This window comes from Symphalangus syndactylus, chromosome 2 (assembly GCF_028878055.3).
Source record: "Symphalangus syndactylus isolate Jambi chromosome 2, NHGRI_mSymSyn1-v2.1_pri, whole genome shotgun sequence".
NCBI classification, from domain to species: Eukaryota; Metazoa; Chordata; class Mammalia; order Primates; family Hylobatidae; genus Symphalangus; species Symphalangus syndactylus.
The window spans coordinates 78,388,957-78,416,170 of record NC_072424.2 but is presented as its reverse complement, the minus strand read 5'-3'; the positions used below and the strand labels follow the sequence as shown (position 1 = coordinate 78,416,170).

Sequence of the window (27,214 nt, the reverse complement as noted above, 5' to 3'; positions counted from 1 at the left end):
AGATTCGTTTGCATTTTCTAGAGTATGATATAAATGAAATCCTAGTGTATGTATTCCATTTTTTTTTTGGTCTGGCTTCTTTGACTCAACATAATTATTTTGATATTCATGTTCTGGCAAACATCAATCATTAATTCCTTTTATTGCTAAAATTCCATTATGTGGATGTGACACAGTTGTTTGCCTTCTCACCTGTTGATGGACATTTAAGTTTTTTTCTGATTTTTTTTTTTCACTTTACAAATAATGCTGCTGCCAACTACTGTGTACAAGTCTTTGTTGTATGGACATATGCTTTCTTTTCTCTTGGGTAAATCCCTAGGAATGGAATAGCTAGATCACATGGTGGGTGTATGTTTAATTTTTTAAGAAAATGTGAGACTCTTTTCCAAAGAAATTGGAACATCTTACATTCCCACCAGCTATGCATGAAATTTCCATTTCTTTCCCATTCTCTCCAACACTTGCTATGTCACAGTTATTTTAATTTTGGCTATTCTAATTTATATTTTTCTTAAAACTAGTGATATAAGACATCTTTACATAAAGTATCTGTTAAAATCTTTTGCCCATCTTTTACTGGGCTGTTTGTTTTCTCATTGTTGGAGCTTTGAGAGAAACTTATATATTCTGGATACAAGTCCTAGATCAGATATCTGCTTTGCAGATACTTTCACTCTGTGGCTTTTATTTTTAGTATTTTAACAATATCTTTTAAATCTTGATGATGTTCAGTTGATCATTTTTTTTCTTGTATGGGTCATGTTTTAACTGTCCCATCAAATAAATTTTTTCCTAATTCTAGGTAACAAAAATGTTCTATGTTTTCTTCTGGAAGCTTTAAAGTTTTAGATTTTATATTTAGGTCTATGATACATTTTGAGTGAATTTTCTTATCGTATAAAATAAGGATTGAAGTTGATTCTTTTTTGGCATATGTATACCCAGTTATTCTACTACCACTTCTTGAAACGACTATTCTCCCCTGCTTTGCCTTTGAGCCGTGGTCAAAAATTAGTTGCCCATGTATATGTGGGTTATTTTTGGACTCCTTGTTCCATTCCAATATATACTTTTTTGCTTAGTGTAGCTTTATAAGTCACATAGTGCTCATGGAGAACATGCTTAAGAATCCATAATGATGGGAAATATTTCGTTCTCAAAAAAAAATTATCTTCTTCCTGTTGTGGTAGTTCTGAACACTAGATATTTTTTTCCATGGGATCAAAAGGTACCTAAGTATATGATTGCGAATGAAAAAATAGGGGACAAAAATCAGGTATTGGCAGTTTTTCCATTTTTATTTGTGTGTGAATTTTTAATATAAATGTGGAAACATAAAGCATTAATGCAAATCAAAATGTTTCAGTGAACAAGTTTCAGCAATTCAACTTTATGATAACTATAAATAAACTTGTTAAATTTTTCTGGACAATGCCAGGATTTGGATTTTTTTAAAACAAGTAAATTTCTTATTGACAGCAACTAAATGATGTTGGTTGCATTTTTATCATACAGTAGATTCCATCCGTTCACTATATTTTTCTGAGTTGTCCTACATGCAAGCACGTTTTTAATGTTGTCTGTCTTCTGTGCTGTTCCTGTAAGTTTGCTATTAAAATACATTAAACTATAAAAAAGAAAATCATGTGGTGCTAGCTCTTCAACTTGGGTCTTTTTATCCTGAGTGCTTTTGGCTATTCTAGGTCCTTTACATTTCCATATGAATTTTAGAATCAACTTGTCAATTTCTAACACACACAAAATAGGGCCTGCTACAGCTTCAACTGAAATTGTATTAAATCTGTAGATCAATTTGGGAGAAGTAAGGTATAACTCTTCATTTAGTTGGATCCTCTTTATTTTTTCCTAGCAGTGTTTTCTTTGTTTTGTTTTCAGTATCCAGGTTTTCATATTTTTATCAGATTCATCTCTAAGTGTACTTCATATATATGGTGTTATCATGAATTCCTTTTTTATTTCTGATTGTTGGTTGCAAATATACAGAAAAATACAATCAATTTTTGTGTATTTTTTTTTCTTTTTTTTATTATTATACTTTAGGTTTTAGGGTACATGTGCACAATGTGCAGATTTGTTACATATGTATCCATGTGCCATGTTGTTTTGCTGCACCCATTAACTCGTCATTTAGCATTAGGTATATCTCCTAATGCTGTCCCTCCCCCCTCCCCCCACCCCACAACAGTCCCCGGAGTATGATGTTTCCCTTCCCGTGTTCATGGTTCTCATTGTTCAATTCCCACCTATGAGTGAGAACATGCGGTGTTTGGTTTTTTGTCCTTGCGATAGTTTACTAAGAATGATGTTTTCCAGTTTCATCCATGTCCCTACAAAGGATATGAACTCATCATTTTTTATGGCTGCATAGTATTCCATGGTGTATATGTGCCACATTTTCTTAATCCAGTCTATCGTTGTTGGACATTTGGGTTGGTTCCAATTCTTTGCTATTGTGAATAGTGCCGCAATAAACATACATGTGCATGTGTCTTTAGAGCAGCATGATTTATAGTCCTTTGGGTATATACCCAGTAATGGGATGGCTGGGTCAAATGGTATTTCTAGTTCTAGATCCCTGAGGAATTGCCACACTGACTTCCACAATGGTTGAACTAGTTTACACTCCCACCAACAGTGTAAAAGTGTTCCTATTTCTCCACATCCTCTCCAGCACCTGTTGTTTCCTGACTTTTTAATGATGGCCATTCTAACTGGTGTGAGATGGTATCTCACTGTGGTTTTGATTTGCATTTCTCTGATGGCCAGTGATGATAAGCATTTTTCATATGTTTTTTGGCTGCATAAATGTCTTCTTTTGAGAAGTGTCTGTTCATGTCCTTCGCGCACTTTTTGATGGGGTTGTTTGTTTTTTTCTTGTGAATTTGTTTGAGTTCATTGTAGATTCTGGATATTAGCCCTTTGTCAGATGAGTAGGTTGCAAACATGTTCTCCCATTCTGTAGGTTGCCTGTTCACTCTGATGGTAGTTTCTTTTGTTGTGCAGAAGCTCTTTAGTTTAATTAGATCCCATTTGTCAATTTTGGCTTTTGTTGCTGTTGCTTTTGGTGTTTTAGACATGAAGTCCTTGCCCACGCCTATGTCCTGAATGGTATTGCCTAGGTTTTCTTGTAGGATTTTAATGGTTTTAGGTCTAACATTTAAGTCTTTAATCCATCTTGAATTAATTTTTGTATAAGGTGTAAGGAAGGGATCCAGTTTCAGCTTTCTACATATGGCTAGCCAGTTTTCCCAGCACCATTTATTAAATAGGGAATCCTTTCCCCATTTCTTGTTTTTGTCAGGTTTGTCAAAGATCAGATAGTTGTAGATATGCGGCATTATTTCTGTATTAATTTTGTATCCTACACCCTTGCCAAACTTATTTTGTAAATATCATTGGACTTCTACATTGGTGGCCATGTCAACTGCAAATAAAGATAGTTGTACCTCTTCCTTTCCAATCTAGATGCCTTTATTTATTATTCTTGCCTGATTGTACTGACTAGAAACTGTGGTACAATGTTGGATAGAAATAGTAAGAGCAGACCAGGCATAGTGGTTCACGTATGTAATCCTAGCGCTTTGGGAGACTAAGGCAGGAAGTTGCTTGAGGCAGGGAGTTTGAGATCAGCCTCGGCAACATAGTAAGATCCCAAGTCTACAAAAAAATTTTTTTTTTAATTAGCCAAGCATGGTGGTGCATGCCTACTCTGAAGGCTAAGGTGAGAGGATAACGAGCCCAGGAGTTCGAGGCTGCAGTGAGCTATGATTGTGCCACTACATTTCAGCCTGGGTGACAAGAGTGAGGCCCTATCTCTATTTTTTTAAAAGAGAATAATTAGTACTAGTGGTGAAAGCAGAAATCCCTGTTTTGTTACAGATCTTAGGGGAGAAACATTCAGTCTGTCACTATTAGATGTTAGCCATAGATTTCTCAGAAGTGCCATTTATAGCCAGCGCTGTGGCTCACGCCTGTAATCCCAGCACTTTGGGAGGCCAAGGCGTGCAGATCACAAGGTCAAGAGATTGAGACCATCCTAGCTAACACGGTGAAACCCCATCTCTACTAAAAAAAAAATTAGCCAGGTGTGCTGGCACGCGCCTATAGTCCCACCTACTTGGGAGGCTGGGGCAGGGGAATCGCTTGAACCTGGGAGGTGGAGGTTGCGGTGAGCCGAGGTGGTGCCACTGCACTCCAGCCTGGGAGACAGAGCAAGACACCGTCTAAAAAAAAAAAAAAAAAAAAGAAGTGCCATTTATGAGGTTGAGAAAGTAACCCTTCTTTTCTTAGTTTGCTGAGAGTTTTTGTTAGGCATGGATGTTGAACTTCGTCAGATTTCTTTTTTCTGTATAACTGAGATGATAATGTGGTTTTTCTTTTAAAGTTTATTTATAAGATGAATTATATTTATTGATGTTTGAGTGTTTAACCAATCCTGCATTCCCAGAATAAACTTCATTTGGTCATGATGTATTATTCTATTTATATTTTGTTAAATTTGCTAAAATTTTGTTTAGAATTTTTACGTTTATGAGAGATATTTTGTGGTTTTCTTGTCCTTTAATGTTATTGTCTGGTTTTGGCATAAGGACAGAACTTGTGCCATCAAATTAGTTGGGAAATATTTCTTTCTCTTTGATGTTCCAGGAAAGTTCTTATAGAATTGGTTTTAATTCTTTCTTAAATGTTTGATAGAATTCACCAGGGAAGCTGGCACGGAGTTTTTGCTGTCAGAAGATTTTTTACTACAGATTGAATTTCTTTAATACGTGTAAAGATTTTCGGGTTATTTCTTCTTGTGTTTTCTGTTTCTTCTCTTTTTTTTTTGTCTTTCAAGGAGTTTATCTATTTCATCTTAGTTTTTATAAGTAAAGGCATATAGCTGTTCATATTATTTTTTAATTATTATTTTAGTATCTATAAAATCTGTAGTTATGTCACCCCTCTTATACCTGATATTGGTGTGTGTCTTCTCTCCTTTTTCCCTGATCTGTTTGCTGGAGGAGTATCAGTGTTGTTGATCTTCTTAAAGAACCAGCTTTTGGTCTCATTTGTTTTCTCTATTGTATTTGTTTCCTATTTCAGTGATTTTCACTTTAATTTTCATTATTTCCTTTCTTTTGCTTATTTGGACTTAATTTCCTGTTCTTTTTCTAGTTTTTTAAGGTGGAAACAAAAGTCACTGATTTGAGACCTTTCTTCAATTCTAATATAGATGTTTAGTTTTATAAATCCCTCCTAAGTACTGTTCCAGTGATATCCCACAAAATCTGAGACATTATATTTTTATTTTCATTCAGTGCAAAATACCTTCTCATTTCCTGTTTTATTTTTTCTTTCAATCATGAGTTAGAGGTGTATTACTTAGTTTCTAAATATTTGGGATTTTCCAGAGATCTGTCTGTCATTGGTTTCTCATTTCATTTTCTTGCAGTCAAAGTATCACTTGAAATTTGTTTTTATAGCCCCCTAATATGATCTCAGTAAATAGTCTCTGTGTTCTTGAGAATAAATATATTCAACTGTTATTGGGTTGTGTGTTTTATAAATGTCAATCAAGTCAGCTTAGTTAACAGTGTTGTTCAATTCTATATTCTTGCTGATTTTTTCAACTTGTTTTAGTGATTATTAAAAGATAGGTATTGAAATCTTCAGCAATACTTCTGATTTTTTTTCTATTTCTCCATGTATTTCTACAAGTTTTTTTTTTTCATGGATTTCGAAGCTGTTATTTCAGGACATAAATGTTTCAGATTGTTATGTCCTTCTGATTGATTGACTCCTTTATAGTTATGAAGTTACTGTCTTTATCCATGATGATAATCTTTGCTCTGAAATCTACTTTGTCTGAAATTAATATAGCCACTCTGCCTTTCTTTGAACTACTGTTAGCATAGTATGTCTTTTTCTATTCCTTTACTTTTGACATATTTGTCTCTCTATACATTAATATATACATATCTACACATACATACATGTATTTATATATGTATATTAGTGTGTGTTTGGTAGTAGGCAAACATATATAGTTGGTCCTCTGTGTCTATGGGTTCTGCATTCGTAGATTCAATCAATTGCAGATCGAAAATATTCATAAAAAAAGGCTGCATTTGTACTGAACATGTGTAGACTTTTCTTTGTTGTCATTATTCCCCAAACAATACAGTATGACAACTATGTACATAGCATTTACGTTGTGTTAGGTATTATAAGTAATCTAGAGCTGATTTAAAGTATACAGGAGGATCTGTGTAAGTTATATGCAAATACTACACATTTTATATGCGACTTGAGTATCTGGATTTAAGTATCTACAGGGGGTCCTGGAACCAATCCTCCATGGATACTAAGGGACAGCTGTAGTTGGGTCATGCTTTATTATGTAGATAATGTCTGACTTTGATTAGAGTTGTTTAGACCATTTACATTTAATGTGACTGTTGATATGCTTAGGTTTAAGTATATAATCGTATTTGTTTTCTAGAGATTGTTATTGATTCCTAATTTAATTTCATTATGGTATGAAAACATGCTTCATTTGCTCCATGTGAAGTATGTTCTTTATATTTTTGTTCTTTATTTTTATCTTCATTTGGATTATTTATTTTTAAAAATTTTTATAGATTCAGGGTGGTACCTGTGCAGGTGTGTTACATGGATATATTGTGTGGTGGAGTTTGGGTTTCTACTATACCCGTCACCCAAATAGTGAGCATTGTACCCCATAAGTAATTTTTCAACTCTTATCCCCCTCCCACCCTTCTTCCTTTTGGAGTCCCCATTGTCCATTAAGTCTGCGTGTATGTATGTCCATGTGTACCCATTGTCTAGCTCCCACTTATATGTGAGAACATGTGGAATTACATGTTCTCCAGCTCCATTCATATTGCTGCAGAAGACATAATTTCATTCTTCTTATGGCTGCCTAGTATTCCATGGTGTATACCACCTTTTCTCTATTCAGTTATCCATTGATGGACACTTGGGTTTATTACATAACATTGCTATTGTGAATAGTACTACAATAAACATACAAGTACAGACACCTTTTTGATATAATGATTTCTTTTCCTCTGGAGCTGCTCAGTCAAGGTGTAGTTCTATTTTTAGTTCTTAGAGAGTAGATTAGTTATTTCTTTTTTTTCTTTTTTTTTAGTTTAGTTATTTCTTATCCTCTATGGTGACTTACTAGCTGTAACTCTTGCGTTTTGCTATTTTAGTGATTGCTTTAGGATTGATGGTGTACCTTTTTAATATCACAGTCTATCTTCCAATGATATTATAAGACTTCATGTATCATAAGAGAACCTCACAATATTATACCTCCATTTCTCCCCTACTAGAAGTTATGCTATTGTGTCATATATCTTACTTTTGCATGTATTGTAAACTCCATAATGCATTATTTATTATTTTTGTTCAAACAATCATTTTGTATTGAGTGATATTAAAATAGTAATAACAAATTATTACATATTTATCCATGAAATTACTTTTAGTGCTCTTCATTTCTTTGTGTAGATCCATATTTTCATCTGGTACAATTTGTCTTCTGCCTGAACAATGACTTTAACATTAAGCATGTCAGCTGAATTATTTTAGCTTTTGTATGTTTGAAAATTCTTCACTTTTGAAAGATTTATTTTCACTGAATTTAGCATTCTAGATTGACAGTTGTTTTTCTTTTTCTTTTTTTATTTTATTATTATTATTATTTTTTTTTTTTTTTTTTTTTTTTTTTTTTTTTGACGGAGTCTTGCTGTGTCTCCAGGCTGGAGTGCAGTGGCGCCATCTCAGCTCACTGCAACCTCCGCCTCCCGAGTTCAAGCAATTCTCCTGCCTCAGTCTCCCAAGTAGCTGGGACTACAGGTGCGTGCCACCATGCCTAGCCAATTTTTGTACTTTTAGTAGAGATGGGGTTTCACCATGTTGGCCAGAATGGTCTCAATCTCTTGACCTCATGATCTGTAGGCCTCAGCCTCCCAAAGTGCTGGGATTACAGGCGTGAGCCACCACGCCCGGCCCAACAGTTGTTTTTCTTACAGTAAATTAAACATGTTGCTTCACTGTTGCCTTATGGCATTATTTCTGATGAGAAACCTGCTTTCTTATCTTCCTTCCACTGTACATAACATAGTGTTTCCTCTGGCTGCTTTTCATATTTTCTATTTATGAGGGATTTTGAGCAATTCAGTAGTGATGAATTATGGTTGTATGATTTTCTTCATTTTTCTTTGGTTGAGGTTTGTTGAATTTCTTGAATCTATAGATTTATAGTTTATATCAAATTAGACCTTTCCAGTGACTGTTTCTTCAAACCTTTTTCTGCCCTTCCTTCTACACTGTGCATTAGGCCACCTGAAGTTGTCTCACAACTCATTGAAGTTGTGTTGATTTTTTTAATTCTTTTTTATCTTTGTGTTTCATTTTTAATAGTGTCTATTGACGTCTTTAAGTTTACAAATTTCTTCTTCAATGTGTATTCTTCCATTAATAAAGTTCAGTGTATTTTTCATCTCAGACATTGTAATTTTCATCTCTAGAAATTTGAATTGAGTAGTCGTAACTTTTTAAATATGCAAAATACAGTTGTAACAACTGTTTTGTCTGCTAATTCTAAGATCTATGTCAGTCCTAAGTTTTCATTGATTGATTATTCTCCTTGTTATAGATCCTCTTTTCCTGCTTTTTTGCATAGTTGATAATCATTAATTGGATGACATACATTGTGATTTTCACCTTCTTGAGTACTATATTTTTTGTATTCCTATAAATCTTCTTGAGCTCTGTTCTGGAATGCAGTTAATTTACTTGGAAGCTGTTTGATCCTTTTAGGTGTTGCTTTTTGATTTGCTGGGCAGGTCTAGAGTAATATTTGTTGTAGAGCTAATTATTCTCCACTACTCAGGCAAGGTTGTCTTCATCTCCTCAATACAGGGAGTCCTCCAGGTGTACCTGGATTCTCTCTCACTACACCACAGTATGGTAACTCTCCATGCAGTAAGCTGAGGCAATGCTAAGGGTCACCTAGTTTGTTTTCTATATATCAGAGATCATTGTCTTTCATAGTTTTATGTTCAGCATCTGGAAGACCACTGTTTCATAGGTTTTTGTCTTTTTTTTTTTTTTTTTTTTTTTTTTTTTTTTTTTTTTGGAGGAAGGGGCAGTCGCAGTAGGAGGATAAATCCAGCCCCTGTTTGAATATTAACGTATCCAATTAATGCTATGTCTGATGTAGGATTCATATCAACATCCATGGACAATCTCAAATAACTACACGTTTGGAAAAATACGATTTTTGTTTCACAACAAACGCTAATAAATAGATCAGTCTATTTTTTAACAGAACAGTTCTAGTTTCGCTTGTAGGTTCAATTGGCACTTATTGACTGATATCATGGAGACTACTTTTCACTACCATACCCTAAAAAATCTAAGATGAAAAATCAAAACATTCCAGAACAATCTAACTCTGTGTATGATCTAATTGGTTACAATAAATAGTAAGTAATAATTCTGCTCTTTACCCTTTTCTCATCTTGCCAATCTTATCCTTGCCCCTTTCTCCAGCCCTGTCTTATTTCTTCCATTCATTCACAAGATCTTAAGTTAAACATCACTTTTTCAGAAAGCTTTCCCTCACCCTCTAAAATAAGAAGGTCCCCCAAACTGAATTTCCATTCAACACTCTGTACTTTTGCCATATCATAACATTTATTACACTTTATATAATTTTTTTATCTACCTTCCCTGATGGACTCTCAGTTTCTGGTTCACCGCTGTGGCCCCAGTGTCATGCATAGTATGTGATGCCTAGTAAATACTCTGTTATTTTTGTTGACTGTAAATACAAAGGAACATTCATGAATTTCACAGATTGTACATTATTCACTGTCATTAATACATTGCTTGTGTATTAATGATAATATTGAACAATCAAAATTCTAAAGGATATGGTTATTGTATGATTTTTCTGAGCCATGTTTTAAATGTCAGTAAAGCTAAGAAGCACATTATTATACTTTGATCCAACCATGTGGGGCTTTTTTTTTGTTTTTTCAGGATGCAGAAGAATATACAGATTTGCCAGTGAGACACAATGAAGATCATATGAATAGTGAACTGGCAAAATGTCTTCCCATTGAATCAAATCCTCATTCATTCGACAGCCCTCACACCAAAGCACATCTCCTGCTACAGGCACATCTCAGCCGAGCCATGCTACCCTGCCCAGATTATGACACTGATACCAAAACAGTCTTGGACCAAGCTCTCAGAGTATGTCAGGTATGAAAGTCATTTCTAATACCTATGTGTGTTTTCTCCCATCATTCCTGCCCGCTTTTTTCTAGTTTTAGGATAAAATGTACTTGCATTTAACAACTTCATGGTAGCATTGTTGAGAAACAACTGGTTGATCATATCAAGAATTTCCAAAGTGCAAGCAAATATAAATGAAATAAGATGACAGTTTTAGTCACCCATTCTACTAAAACATATTGAAGGCAAACTACGTGCCAGATACTTTTCTAGGCACTGAGCATATAATAATGAACAAGACAGAAGAGTCCCTTCTGTTACGGACTTTCACTCAAGATGGGGAAGACTGACAATTTAAAATATATTTGTGCTGTATTCAGGAAACCCATCTCACGTGCAGAGACACACATAGACTCAAAATAAAGGGATGGAGGAAGATCTACCAAGCAAATGGAAAACAAAAAAAGGCAGGGGTTGTAATCCTAGTCTCTTGTAAAATAGACTTTAAACCAACAAAGATCAAAAGAGACAAAGAAGGCCATTACATAATGGTAAAGGGATCAATTCAACAAGAAGAGCTAACTATCCTAAAGGTACATGCACCCAATACAGGAGCACCCAGATTCATAAAGCAAGTCCTGACTGACCTACAAAGAGACTTAGACTCCCACACAATAATAATGGGAGACTTTAACACCCCACTGTCAACATTAGACAGATCAACGAGACAGAAAGTTAACAAGGATACCCAGGAATTGAACTCAGCTCTGCACCAAGCGGACCTAATTGACATCTACAGAACTCTCCACCTCAAATCAACAGAATATACATTTTTTTCAGCACCACACCACACCTATTCCAAAACTGACCACTCAGCCGGAAGTAAAGCTCTCCTCAGCAAATGTAAAAGAACAGAAATTATAACAGTCTCTCAGACCACAGTGCAATCAAACTAGAGCTCAGGATTAAGAAACTCACTCAAAACCGCTCAACTACATGGAAACTGAACAACCTGCTCCTGAATGACTACTGGGTATATAACGAAATGAAGGCAGAAATAAAGATGTTCTTTGAAACCAACGAGAACAGAGGAACAAAGACACAACATACCGGAATCTCTGGGACACATTCAAAGCAGTGTGTAGAGGGAAATTTATAGCACTAAATGCCCACAAGAGAAAGCAGGAAAGATCCAAAATTGACACCCTAACATCACAATTAAAAGAACTAGAAAAGCAAGAGCAAACACATTCAAAAGCCAGCAGAAGGCAAGAAATAACTAAAATCAGAGCAGAACTGAAGGAAATAGAGACACAAAAAACCCTTCAAAAAATTAATGAATCCAGGAGCTGGTTTTTTGAAAAGATAACAAAATTGATAGACCACTAGCAAGACTAATAAAGAAGAAAAGAGAGAAGAATCAAATAGATGCAATAAAGAATGATAAAGGGGATATCACCACCGATCCCACAGAAATACAATCTACCATCAGAGAATACTACAAACACCTCTACGCAAATAAACTAGAAAATCTAGAAGAAATGGATAAATTTCTCGACAAATACACCCTCCCAAGACTAAACCAGGAAGAAGTTGAATCTCTGAATAGACCAATAACAGGCTCTGAAATTGTGGCAATAATCAATAGCTTACCAACCAAAAAGAGTCCAGGACCTGAATGGATTCACAGCCGAATTCTACCAGAGGTACAAGGAGGAACTGGTACCATTCCTTCTGAAACTATTCCAATTGATAGAAAAAGGGGGAATCCTCCCTAACACATTTTATGAGGCCAGCATCATCCTGATACCAAAGCCTGGCAGAGACACAACCAAAAAAGAGAATTTCAGACCAATATCCTTGATGAACATTGATACAAAAATCCTCAATAAAATACTGGCAAACCGAATCCAGCAGCACATCAAAAAACTTATCCACCATGATCAAGTGGGCTTCATCCCTGGGATGCAAGGCTGGTTCAACATACGCAAATCAATAGATGTAATCCAGCATATAAACAGAACCAAAGACAAAAACCACATGATTATCTCAATAGATGCAGAAAAGGCCTTTGACAAAATTCAACAGCCCTTCATGCTAAAAACTCTCAATAAATTAGGTATTGATGGGACGTATCTCAATATAATAAGAGCTATCTATGACAAACCCACAGCCAATATCATACTGAATGGGCAAAAACTGGAAGCATTCCCTTTGAAAACTGGCACAAAACAGGGATGCTGTGTCTCACCACTCCTATTCAACATAGTGCTGGAAGATCTGGCCAGGGCAATCAGGCAGGAGGAGGAAATAAAGGGTTTTCAATTAGGAAAAGAGGAAGTCAAATTGTCCCTGTTTGCAGATGACATGATTGTATATCTAGAAAACCCCATTGTCTCAGCCCAAAATCTCCTTAAGCTGATAAGCAACTTCAGCAAAGTCTCAGGATACAAAATCAGTGTACAAAAATCACAAGCATTCTTCTACACCAATAACAAACAGAGAGCCAAATCACGAGTGAACTCTCATTCACAATTGCTTCAAATAGAATAAAATACCTAGGAATCCAACTTACAAGGGACGTGAAGCACCTCTTCAAGGAGAACTACAAACCACTGCTCAATGAAATAAAAGAGGATACAAACAAATGGAAGAATATTCCATGCTCATGGGTTGGAAGAATCAATATCATGAAAATGGCCATACTACCCAAGCTAATTTATAGATTCAATGCCATCCTCATCAAGCTACCAATGACTTTCTTCACAGAATTGGAAAAAACTACTTCAAAGTTCATATGGAACCAAAAAAGAGCCCACATCGCCAAGTCAATCCTAAGCCAAAAGAACAAAGCTGGAGGCATCACGCTACCTGACTTCAAACTATACTACAAGGCTACAGTAACCAAAACATCATGGTACTGGTACGAAAACAGAGACATAGATCAATGGAACAGAACAGAGCCCTCAGAAATAATGCCGCATATCTACAATTATCTGATCTTTGACAAACCTGACAAAAACAAGCAATGGGATAAGGATTCCCTATTTAATAAATGGTGCTGGGAAAACTGGCTAGCCATATGTAGAAAGCTGAAACTGGATCCCTTTCATACACCTTATACAAAAATTAATTCAAGATGGATTAAAGACTTACAGGTTAAACCTAAAACCATAAAAACCCTAGAAGAAAACCTAGGCAATACCATTCAGGACATAGGCATGGGCAAGGACTTTATGTCTAAAACACCAAAAGCAATGGCAACAAAAGCCAAAATTGACAAATGGGATCTAATTAAACCAAAGAGCTTCTGCACAGCAAAAGAAACTACCATCAGAGTAAACAGGCAACGTACAAAATGGGAGAAAATATTTGCAACCTACTCATCTGACAAAGGGCTAATATCCAGAATCTACAATGAACTCAAACAAATTGACAAGAAAAAAACAAACAACCCCATCAAAAAGTGGGCAAAGGACATGAACAGACACTTCTCAAAAGAAGACATTTATACAGCCAAAAAACACATGAAAAAATGCTCGTCATCACTGGCCGTCAGAGAAATGCAAATCAAAACCACAATGAGATACCATCTCACACCAGTTAGAATGGCAATCGTTAAAAAGTCAGGAAACAACAGGTGCTGGAGAGGATGTGGAGAAATAGGAACACTTTTACACTGTTGGTGGGACTGTAAACTAGTTCAACCATTGTGGAAGTCAGTGTGGCGATTCCTCAGGGATCTAGAACTAGAAATACCATTTGACCCAGCCATCCCATTACTGGGTAATAATGGGATGGGTATATACCCAAAGGACTATAAATCATGCTGCTATAAAGACACATGCACACGTATGTTTATTGCAGCACTATTCACAATAGTAAAGACTGGGAACCAACCCAAATGTCCAACAACGATAGATTGGATTAAGAAAATGTGGCACATATATACCATGGAATACTATGCAGCCATAAAAAATGATGAGTTCATGTCCTTTGTAGGCACATGGATGAAACTGGAAACCATCATTCTCAGTAAACTATCGCATGGACAAAAAACCAAAGACGGCATGTTCTCACTCATAGGTGGGAATTGAACAATGAGAACACACGCACACAGGAAGGGGAACATCACACTCCGGGGACTGTTGTGGGGTTGGGGGAGGGGGGAGGGACAGCATTAGGAGATATACCTAATGTTAAATGACGAGTTAATGGGTGCAGCACACCAGTGTGGCACATGGATACCTATGTAACAAACCTGCACATTGTGCATATGTACCCTAAAACTTAAAGTATAATAATAATAAAAATATATATATATAAATTAATAGGTAATAACTGCCATTTTTAAATAACTGCTATTTTCTTAAAAAAATAAAGAATGATAAAATAAAGAGAAAGACAGAGGGTAATGTTTTGTACTATTTTTTAATATGGTATTCAGGAACTATGTCACTGGTAAGGTAACATTTAACTAAAAATCAAAGAAGAGAGTGAACCATAGGGTCTCTGGAGGTGTGTATTCAAACACTAAGAAAGTTTGCATGTAGGAAATTACTTCGTATATTCAAGGAATATCAAAGAGGCTTATTGTAAAAAAGGTCGAAAGCGATGGTTAAAACAATAAAAAAATAAGTGAGAGGTATGGCAGTTTTTACATTTTGCAAGTATCTTTAATATCCAACTCATAAGAGACCAACTAGATTTATATATCTTCTTTTACAATCAACATAAAATGTCTATTGCCATAGGATGTGTTAGTTGAAGTAAATGAAAAAAATCCAACCTAGAGAGGTAAACAGTTTAAAAAGAGAAGAGTATTTTTATAGCCTTTTCAGATAATTGTGGGTATTCTTCTTTAATGCTACACTAGAATCTAACAAGTGATATTTCTTGAAGATTAGTTGCAATGTGGAATCTGAAACCATATCAATGATCTTTTTACACCTTAAGTGCTCTAGTGCTGGACAATAAATGATGGTGGTTTGATCAGGTTAGTAGGGGTGAGGTTGATTAGAACTGGTCAGATACTGAATATTTTTCTAAGGAGAACTAACAGACTCTTCTAATGAATTGAACAAGGGTTTTTAGGGAAAACAAGGAACCAAAGATGATTTCAAGGCTTTTCTCCATAGCAACTAGAAGCATGGAGCTGACATTACTGGGGGATGATTGTCAGAAGAGCTAGTTTTGGTGGGGGAAGAATACCTAAAGGATTGCAATTATAAAGGATTTTGATTTTCTACTTTATACCTTTTTTGGACATGTTTCTAAACTTTTTTTTCATAAAAGCCCATTTTTTAAATTTTCAAAAGATTTAAGTTCTTTAAAGGTAAAGTAAGTTAGTCTATATAAATATATGTACAAGAATATACATTATGAAATGATTTGCAAAGTTAAGGCTTGGAAATAACCTAAGTATCTCTCAGGTTATTAGAACACTACAAAATATTACAATTCCATTTATGAACTCTACATTTGTATAGAATGTCCATATCTATATATGAACATATACCCAGAGAGGAGATCCAGAATGGTGTCCACCAAAAGATTAACAGTAGCCGTATCTGAGTAGCAGGAATTGGGGTGATTTTTAATTTTTTTCTTAATGCTGTTCTTAAATGTTTGAAGGTTTTAAAATTAGCCTCAAACATTTTTATTATCAAAAATAACAATTTTATTGTTTTAGAAACTGAAGAATTATTAAAAAAATAGAGTAAGCTCAAGTTATCAAAAATTGGAAGGGAAGTAAGGCTATAATAAACATGTAACACGTTTTTACACTCTTTTGTAACTAACACATGGTTTACTTATTGAGGAAGGTGATTTACTACTGCTTATTAGTCACACTTCACAAAGGTTAAAGGTCCTAAAGTTTTAGCTGTTGCCCTGGATACTCATTTGTGTTTCCTATAACTTCCTTTCCTCTCTCAAACACTCAACTTGTTAATGAACTCTGGGGTCAGAAAGGGTTGAAGAGAAGTGGCAAGATGAATTAAATTTTTATATTTGCAGATATATTGATTGTACATTATAATTTATATATATATATTACTTCTAAAACCTATATTGCGTGATCAATTCATTGATTCATTTTTAGCACTCAGTCAATAATGATTCAAAAGCTGTATAATAATCTAGGAAATTTCTTAAAGGAGTCTGTTTCTAAATTTACTTTTAAGGAAAAGGATTCAGCCAGGTACTTTTAGCCTCTATTAGATATTTTTTATACAGTATATATATCTATATATATATATCCTTATATACAGTGTCTGGGATAATATTTATATTTCTTAAATATTGTTGATCCTTCTAAATAGCATCTAAAGATAAATCGTTTTCTCTTTAATTATAAAAATAGTATGCTTCATTGTAGATAATTTGGAATTTTTTTTTTTTTTTTTTTTTTTTTTTGTGATGGAGTCTCATTCTGTCGCCCAGCCTGGAGTGCAGTGGCGCAATCTCGGCTCACTGCAAGCTCCGCCTCCCAGGTTCACGCCATTCTCCTGCCTCAGCCTCTCCGAGTAGCTGGGACTACAGGCGCCCGCCACCACGCCCGGCTAATTTTTTGTATTTTTAGTAGAGACGGGGTTTCACAGTGGTCTCGATCTCCTGACCTCGTGATCCGCCCGCCTCGGCCTCCCAAAGTGCTGGGATTACAAGCGTGAGCCACCGCGCCCGGCCTCTTGTCATAGTTTTTAACATTATTTTCAGCATCCATTTGTGATATTTGCCCAGAACAATTACTATTGTGATTTTATTTTTTAGTCATTCTTGGAATTATACTATAAGGAAGAACTTCCCTTCTCCCCCACTTATTTACTTTATTCAGTTATTTATTTGTATAAGTATAGACTCACCCCAATGTTTCTTGAATACTACCTTGCATTCTGGCATCTTGTGCTGTCCCTGCCCCAGCTTTGGAATTGGCCATTTTGTTTTTAAGAACCTTGGTTCCTTTTATTAGAGAATGGTTGTAGAAACTAAAATCTGGACTGGGCATGGTAGTTCATACCTTTAATCTCAGCACTTTGGGAGGCCAAGACGGGAGGATCACTGAGGCCAGGAGTTCAGAACCAGCCTAGGCAGCATAGTGAGACCACATCTCCACGAAAAAATTAAAAATTATCTGGGTGTGGTGATGGACGGTAGGGGGTGCCAAGGTGAGAGAACTGCTTGAACAGGTCAAGGCTGCAGTGAGCCATGATCAAGCCACTGTGCTCCAGCCCGGGTGACAGAGCGAGATCCTGTCTCAAAAATAGAAAATCTGGGTGCTTGCTGCATTCCATTGCTACTTGGGTGACTTTGCTTCTAGGCCCTCTGTGTACAAAGCAAGGAAATGTAAGTATGTATACACAGACATTTGCATTTATTTGCATGTCCATTTACCTCCCGTGTTATGTATGTGTGTGTAAAAGCATCTATATTTGTCATTCTTATACCTCTTATTTCAATCTAAGACCAAAGGGTTCACTTAGTCTTCGTCCTTTTTTATTAATAACTCCTCTTTCTACCTGTAAGGTATCACACTATTGTTAATAAAGATATATTTATTTAGCTCCTCAATCCTAGAATATTCAGTGATGTAGTTTTAGAATTACTAACCCTTACTCTTGCAAAAAGCAGATGCTAACTAAAATGCAGTAGTTGTGTACAGTTCTTTTTTACCTTTGGAGACTTTTTCTTGATATGTTTACACACACACTTTTTTCTTATAGAAATATCTTATGTTATTTTACATATGCCTAATAATTTATAGCATTAAATATTGTTCTCAAGAATAATTTCTAATGGCCACGCTATATTCCCTCATGTAATATATCATAACTTATTTAGTGAGTTATCTGTTATTAGACATTTGTGTATGCAGTTTTCCTCTATTTTAAGTTATAAGCATCCGTTTTGACCATCTTAAATGTTTGGCTTGGCTTGTCGGAAGCCACCTGGAAAGAAACTGCATTGTAAAGAGATGAAAACCAGCTTCTGCCGGGCGCCATGGCTCATGCCTATAATCCCAGCACTTTGGGAGGCCAAGCCAGGTGGATCACGAGGTCAGGAGTTCAAGACCAGCCTGGCCAAGATGGTGAAACCCCATCTCTACTAAAAATACAAAAATTAGCCGGGGGTGGTAGTGGGTGCCTGTAATCCCAGCTACTCGGGAGGCTGAGGCCGAGAACTGCTTGAACCCGGGAGGCAGAGGTTGCAGTGAGCCAAGATCGCGCTGCTGCACTCTAGCCTGGGCGACAGAGCAAGACTCCGTCTCAAAAAAAAAAAGAAAATGAAAACCAGCTTCATATTCTAAATCCTCTCACTCTTGGAAGTTCTCTACAAAACTGTATGAAAGTAAACAAGCCAGAAAGAGGAAAGAATATTAGAGTTGCCAATGGGAGACTTGGAGAAAATGACTGATTGGCAGTTCTAATTCTGTGCCCTGTTGTTTTCATTTGATACACGGGTACTATTGGCCCTAGAAAGTACTGGTTCAAGCAGTTTACAGCTCTGCTGTCTGATTGAAAATTATACTACCGCTCTCATGGAACATCAGCATGATCCTGTGAACTGTGGATGGGAATCTGCCACCAGTTCTGACTGTAAATTCTCCTCTGCTGCCATTTTAGTATAAGGCCATAGGCAAGTCACTTAACCTCTGGTATCTGAGTAAAACTAACACCTTAGAAGAGTAGTGCATTAGTTAATGTTTATAAAGTAAACAACAATTTCAGGACTTGGAAATAGGTCTTAGTATCTTCATTCTTAGTAGTTCTTTTATTTCCTTGCTTTATCATAGTAATTTAACTATTCCCTTTATTTTATAGAAGCATACCTTTTATTTGCACCATCATCCAGATTATGAAAACTCTGTAGTCTTGACTACTCATGTTCTGAGCAGTCTTTCACAAAAGAAAAACATAGTTGTAGTAGAATTATTCCTCCTGGCTTGAAGTCAGAGTCTACAATACAGCCTGCCTTTGCTTCTTCTATCCCATTTCAAATTATGTATCAAGGGCATTTGTGTCATTTATTGGTTTGAGATATTTTTGTCATGGTTCCTTTTAATATTTTACTGTTAATAGCATTTCCTTTGCTATCTCCCTTAACAAAAATAGATGTCAAAATTACTATGCATATCTCAATTTTTAAAATCTGTTTAGAAGATTCTAATTTGTAAATTGCATATTTATGGAATTGGTTGTCTTTGCCCTTTATCTTTGAAATCCTCTTCTTGATCATATTAACTGCAAAATGTATTTGTAAAATGTAGTAAGTGATATGACAGCCTTTCTGTACTGGATATGCCAAAGAAAAGCTTCATGTTAGCTCTTATGGAAAAATTAAAGTAAAAAGTATCAAAAATTTAAGTGAGTTGTCTAAATTTTCAAATTTGGTGACAAAACCAGAACTAATGATAAATGTCTAGTGTTTTGAGTACCTCTCTGCCTTTTCTGTGTGTTTTTTGTTTGGTTGGTTGGTTTTGATTTTTGGTTTTTGGTTTTTGCCTGGGCAACAGGATCTTGCTCTGTTTCCCAGGCTGGAGTGCAGTGACACCATCTTGGCTCACTGCACCCTTGACTTCTGGGCTCAATGGATTCTCCCACCTCAGCCTCCTGAGTAGCTGGGACTACAGGTGCAAGCCACCATGCCTGGCTAATTGTTTGTATTTTTTGTAGAGACAGAGTTTCGCCACGTTGCCCAGTCTTGTCTCAAACTCCTAGGACTACAGGCGTGAGCCACCACGCCCAGCCCTGGCACTGTTTTTTATCAAAGAACAAAGCAGTTGTTTTCAGAGAAGTTAAATAGCTCTGCTAAAGGTGATTTGTTGAGGCAATTTGTGCTAAAACCAAATGGAGATTCCAGGACTTTTATTCTTGCTCTGATATCTCTGATCCTTTCTAAGATGTGCCACCAGTCTGCAAATTAAAAAATAATCTTCATTTAAATGAAAAACATCTAAATACAATACTAAGCCAAATAGTATGAGAATATGTGTTTATATCTTGGTCACTCTCACTACTTCCTATATATGGTATTTACTTCAAAACTTCCCAGTAATTGAGCTTTCATATGTGTTATGCAAAAAGAGAAACCATGGCTTATGGAGCCTGAACTCAGTGATCTGAGAAGCAGAGGACTGTGTGTTTCCAAGTTTAATTGTGCTGTCAATTTACTGAGTTAGTTTGGGAAAGTTTTTTTTCAGAAGTCATAGAGGCTCGATTTGCCCTTCAGCTCATGTTATCAAGCCTGCAGCCTACATTTTAACAGATCAAAACAGTTGTGTGTATTTTAAGATTTATTTTACATCAAAACACTTGTATGTATTTTAAGATTTATTTTAAAGAATTCTAGCAGCAGTATTCTTTTCTTTTCAGCCCTAGTAAGAGTTTTGTTTAATTCTAAGATGCCATCGTAGTGAACAACCTTAACTTCAATGCTACATAACTATCTTCAAAGCTTTATGTATTTTTGTTTATAATTACACAGTAATTATAAATGTTTAGTACCAACCTGATGACAAACACTATTCTGTTGATGAGGTTTTGCATTTAAAAAGAAAAATATGTAAAATCCAAGGCACTAGGCCACAAACCAATATCAGACTTTTAAAGAAAACACTTTATATTGAAAACAAACAAACAAACAAAAAAAACAGCTAATGGGATCTTATTTCAAAACACAGCATATGTGAATTAATCAGTCTGAAAACAATAACCATAACTCAAAATCTTCAAAACAGGAAAGAAAACGGTACATATATATAGAGATATATGTATCTTTTAAAAATGTTTCATAATTGAAATTCTTCTTTATATTTACAAAAATGAAATCAAGAAATACTGAAAGCAGCAGGATTCTTTTTCCTTTTTCTTTTAATAACCAATTCCAGTAGGCTGAATATAAATTTTCAGACTTTTCTTTTGGTAAAACTGCGTTCTTGAATTAAAGTTATGATTGGAATATTAATATGTTTATAGGGAAAGCTTTCTAGTCTATTTCAAAATCATGTAAATGAAAACCAGTTTTAATATGTCATTGTTTCTTAAAATAATTTCCATATTTGCATAAAATGTACTGCTATTCTGAAGTACATTCCTTTGTTAATATCAACCCTAGACCTTAGAGAGTGCCTGGATATACCAAGCAGAATCTATTCTTATCAAAAGACCATAATCATCTAACATTTGAAGTATTACATTTCTAGCCTGCCTTACGGAAATGTTTAAGAAAGCAAGAAACCCTTCTTTGAGTGTCAGTAAGTGAACAGAGAAATGACCATTTTCAGCATAAAGGCAGCTCATGGCTCTTGTAATAAAATACACACACACACACACACACACACACACAAGATAGCATTCTACTTTGATGAGAAAACTGAGCTAATCTGAGTGAAACAAAAACAGCAAATAGACTAGAAGACAGATTGGTGTTTTGCATTGTGTATGCTTGTTTGAAACTCTTTGCTCCTGAAGTAAATATTTGGCAACCACAGTGATTAGCAATTAAAGCAATTTCAACAAAATAAGAAGTCATCAAAAATAGACTGTTTGTCTGAAAGAGCAGTACCTATATTATAAAGATTGAACTTCGTGACTCATCACAACCATTTTCAAAATTTAACTCCTACTATCTTCTTATAAATTAAGAGAATTTCGGAGATCCGGAGAAGCTGGGGCCGGAGCGGCTCCTCAAGAGTTACTGATCTATGAAATGGCAGAGAATGGAAAAAATTGTGACCAGAGACGTGTAGCAATGAACAAGGAACAACATAATGGAAATTTCACAGACCTCTCTTCAGTGAATGAAAAGAAGAGGAGGGAGCGGGAAGAAAGGCAGAATATTGTCCTGTGGAGACAGCCACTCATTACCTTGCAGTATTTTTCTCTGGAAATCCTTGTAATCTTGAAGAAATGGACCTCAAAATTATGGCATCATCAAAGCATTGTGGTGTCTTTTTTACTGCTGCTTGCTGTGCTTATAGCTACATATTATGTTGAAGGAGCACATCAACAGTATGTGCAACGTATAGAGAAACGGTTTCTTTTGTATGCCTACTGGATAGGCTTAGGAATTTTTCTTCTGTTGGGCTTGGCTGCACACCTTTCTGCTTTATCTGGGTCCACATGTAGCCTCAGTTACATTAGCTGCTTATGAATGCAATTCAGTTAATTTTCCTGAACCACCCTATCCTGATTAGATTATTTGTCCAGATGAAGGGGGCACTGAAGGAACCATTTCTTTGTGGAGTATCATCTCAAAAGTTAGGATTGAGGCCTGCGTGTGGGGTATCGGTACAGCAATCAGAGAGCTGCCTCCGTATTTCATGGCCAGAGCAGCTCGCCTCTCAGGTGCTGAACCAGATGATGAAGAGTATCAGGAATTTGAAGAGATGCTGGAACATGCAGAGTCTGCACAAGACTTTGCCTCCCTGGCCAAACTGGCAGTTCAAAAACTAGTACAGAAAGTTGGATTTTTTGGAATTTTGGCCTGTGCTTCAATTCCAAATCCTTTATTTGATCTGGCTGGAATAACGTGTGGACACTTTCTGGTACCTTTTTGGACCTTCTTTGGTGCAACCCTAATTGGAAAAGCAATAATAAAATGCATATCCAGAAAATTTTTGTTATAATAACATTCAGCAAGCACATAGTGGAGCAAATGGTGGCTTTCAGTGGTGCTGTCCCCGGCATAGGTCCATCTCTGCAGAAGCCATTTCAGGAGTGCCTGGAGGCTCAACGGCAGAAGCTTCACCACAAAAGCGAAATGGGCACACCACAGGGAGAAAACTGGTTGTCCTGGATGTTTGAAAAGTTGGTCGTTGTCATGGTGTGTTACTTCATCCTATCTATCATTAACTCCATGGCACAAAGTTATGCCAAACGAATCCAGCAGCGGTTGAACTCAGAGGAGAAAACTAAATAAGTAGAGAAAGTTTTAAACTGCAGAAATTGGAGTGGATGGGTTCTGCCTTAAATTGGGAGGACTCCAAGCCAGGAAGGAAAATTCCCTTTTCCAACCTGTATCAATTTTTACAACTTTTTTCCTGAAAGCAGTTTAGTCCGTACTTTGCACTGACATACTCTTTCCTTCTGTGCTAAGGTAAGGTATCCACCCCCGATCCAATCCACCTTGTGTTTTCTTAGGATGGAATCTGATGTTCAGCAGCGAACTTGCAACAGACTGGCCTTCTGTTTGTTACTTTCAAAAGGCCCACATGATACAATTAGAGAATTCCTACCACACAAAAAAAGTTCCTAAGTATGTTAAACATGTCAAGCTTTTTAGGCTTGTCACAAATGATTGCTTTGTTTTCCTAAGTCATCAAAATGTATATAAATTATCTAGATTGGATAACAGTCTTGCATGTTTATCATGTTACAATTTAATATTCCATCCTGCCCGACGCTTCCTCTCCCACCCTCAAAAAAGGGACATTTTATGATGCGTTGCACACCCTCTGGGGAAATTGATCTTTAAATTTTGAGACAGTATAAGGAAAATCTGGTTGGTGTCTTACAAGTGAGCTGACACCATTTTTTATTCTGTGTATTTAGAATGAAGTCAAAAAAAACTTTATAAAGACATCTTTAATCATTCCAAGAAATTAATTAATTAAGATAATTTCATTTGTGTTCCATAGTGCAATGACAAAAAAAAAGTAAAAACAAAACAAAAAACAAACCCTCATGCCTAAACTTAGAGTATTGTGTAGCAATCCAAAACATTCAAAACACATTAAATAGTTTAACTTATGTGACAGGCAGATAAGCATTTCAAAAGCATAATTAAGTCCAATTATGTAGTGCATAATGTAGACAGGAGTAGAATCTTACATTATGCGGACATTTTCTAAATAAAAGCTCCCCATAGGACAATTATATATATACATGGGTAAGGTAAGTGCAGACTAGTTCTGTGGAACCTTTTGAAATCAAGAGTCTGAAACACAATACATTTTTCAGGTAGGCACCAAGTTATCCTAAAAATTTTTCATGTTGGTTATTCTGACATTGTTTTTTCATCAGATACTCTAGTCACATCAACAACACATGTCATTTGCCAGGAAAAAAAAAAAAATTCCCCCCAAACCAAAATACCATTCCAGATCCAGTATACTTAAATATATCACCCTTACTGGAAGTGCTGTTAACATAGTCTTTGCAACTAGCCCAAAGCGTAGTTTAAGAAGTTCTTATAAATTGCTTTGTGATGTTCATATGTTTAATTCTTATGTCAACTGTTTTCTGATGAAGACAGCATTGTGCTTTATGCAAGAATGGAAACCTCAAAATAATCACCATAAAGCTTCTCGGACTTATGGGAGAATAAAGTAGTATGGTCCACAGATATAAGATGAAATCCACAGTATTGGAATTATAAATGTTTAGAGCAGCCCAGACTAGAAGACAAGCCCAAACCACCATTAGAAGAATGAAATACAATATGGTCCAAGATGTATCCTTAAAGTTTTGTCTCAACCCTCAGTCTGAATTGTGAGAATTGATCTTTAGTTCAGTCCAGCCAGCAGAAATTATGCAATTTTCTGTTGTATTTATTGTACAGACTATGTACATTCTAGGAGATTCCTTTAGGGCTACACTGTTGTACTTTATGTCCCAGCAGTTTGAGGGCGTGCAAATTCCACAAAATCATCAATAAGAACAGGCCATGCTCCTTCTTCATCATAATTAGACACATGATCTACAGTCACTGTACTGAAGTCTAAAAGAAAATTCCAAGTGTCTTTTGATGTTGATTGTTTGTGATGTTCCAACAAAAATTTATTCCATAAGTCTAAGAATTTAAATCTATTAAGCACTAAGTTCCAGTAGGCAATGGCCACTTCTAGATCTAATCCTTTTGGTCTTGGATTCTTTCAAAATTAAAAGTAAACTGGTAAAAATCCTTAAATTGTCCTGATTCTTTCAGTTCTTGTTCCATCTTGGGTATCTGGGCCTTTAGTTTTTCTGTGCTGTCACATCCTAATTCTGTCATACCATCCATGAACTCCTGTTTGGAGAAGTCACACTGTGTTGCTGCTCTGGACATCCATGCAATAATCAACACACTAATGCTGGCTGGATTGAGTGCCAGGCCGTCACAGAACTGCTATATACCATCTATTCCAATTTTATTCTCATTTTGAGGATCTTTGTCTCTATTGTACAGTTGTTCTAACTTCTTCCTTTCCAGTGATCCTTTTACACTCTCGTATATAAAGTTCAGGATTTTGGAAAAAATTATCTGCTGCAACATCTAACTTCCAGTCATTTTGAGATAGACAACTTACTGCGGTTTTTTTCACTAGATTGTGTGAAGATCATAAAGTGACAAACTTTATCCTTCTGCGATGATTTCAACCTGTTCTTGTTGATATCCTCCAGGCCTCTCCCCTCCTCCTGTGGCTCTGAGCGAGTGAGCAGCAATATTCTTAAAGACTACAAGAAAAATGATGTTAATTCATGAAAAGAAAACACATCTCACACACATGCACATAGAGAAATGTGACAGTGTACACTGATTAGAAAGATTTCTAGAAACCTATGCTTGCAAATTTAAATTGGAATTAATGTATGTTAAATACCAAATTATACCAGAATATTTGGAGAACTGCACAACATCCCTGTACCTCCTACCAAAAAAGAAAACAAAAATCACTATTTAATGATGGGCCCTAAGGCAAACATCATGACAGCAGTGGTAATGGTGAACATTTATTGAGGGTTTTCTTTCTATCAGGCCCTGTTGTACATGCTTTGCGTTTAATTGACCCATTTTCTACAATAGTCTAGTGAAGCAGTACAATTATTACTCTCGTTTTACAGATGAAGACTAGGTAACTTTCCCAAAATCACATCAGAAGGCAAAAACAGCCTTCAGCACAGGTTGGATATACCATAAAAATGTATTTGACTGTGTTTCCTTTGTCCTACATTGGTGGATTTTTAAATTGTACCCATGATCTAGTGAGAATTTGTTTTAAAATTTGAGAACTTCACAAAAATTTCTACATTTTTTAACCAAGAATTCCCATTAGACCATGAATAATATTTTTAATCCCTGTTTTTCAATGTATACTTAAATCAGCTCCTTTTAATTACTCAGATTCCCTTTTCAACAGTCTGCCTATAATTACTTTAACCAGTTTCTAAGAGGGACTTGGTATTATGATTGAATATTTGTAACTGCTTTATTGTATCACTCTACAGTGTCCAGTTGGTAGGGTGTTTGCCTTTTTTGTATCAACTGCTTATGCATCTTCTCAAGTTTTTATATTATGCTATATAAACTAATGAATTAACCATTTGTTTCCTCACATTCTCCCATAAAGCTACAATAATTGAAAATAATGAGAGAAAGATCAGATTGTTGATCCATACGGAGAAGGAAGAATAACATCATAATTATAAGATAGTCCTATAATAAAAGGTAAATGCACACTAGAATAATTTCTGCATAGGTTTACTACAATAAACACATACACACACACACACACATTTTATGTTCCTCTGTCATTTTAAGGTTTGCCTCCTTAGGTTAGCTTTTTGGTTTCTTTCACTGTCTAACCACCACCACCACCACTGATGGGGCCACCTGGATAGCAAGCTTTGTCCACCTACTGGTTCTTTTTGAAAAACTTCAAACTTCTAGAAGTAATAGGAAATCTCAGAGGTTCCTTGCCTCAAGATATGGAACTACCAATTCCCCCAAAAGATAGCAGATATCTCCTCTTTACTATTGAGGAAGAATGTAAAGATCTGTCTTCCAAGGTAAATGTCAGTATAGATTGAATTCATATTCCATTGCCCTAATGGAAGTAGCCAGCACAGCTGCTTTGAAGGTATTCTAGGTGATTCAGTGTGCCTGAAAGGAAGACCTTTAAGGAGTTACGTTCTGGTGGATAAGTTTCCATTGTTTTGTATAGTCTTGGCTC

The 27,214-nt window shown here is 35.8% G+C and overlaps 1 protein-coding gene and 2 pseudogenes across 5 annotated transcripts in view; 2 read left to right on the top strand and 1 right to left on the bottom strand.

Moving 5' to 3' along the window:
* ASCC3 (activating signal cointegrator 1 complex subunit 3) overlaps positions 1-27,214 on the top strand; it is a 388,871-nt gene that overhangs the window by 340,671 nt on the left and 20,986 nt on the right. For all 5 annotated transcript variants that reach the window (XM_063619908.1, XM_063619900.1, XM_055259780.2 and 2 more), the window contains one exon: positions 10,087-10,311. In XM_063619908.1, coding sequence (XP_063475978.1) covers positions 10,087-10,311 — 225 coding nt within the window. The remainder of the gene's footprint in view (positions 1-10,086; positions 10,312-27,214) is intronic.
* On the top strand, positions 21,911-24,937 carry LOC129471339 (vacuole membrane protein 1-like; annotated as a pseudogene).
* LOC129471346 (DCN1-like protein 1) lies at positions 24,875-25,675 on the bottom strand (annotated as a pseudogene).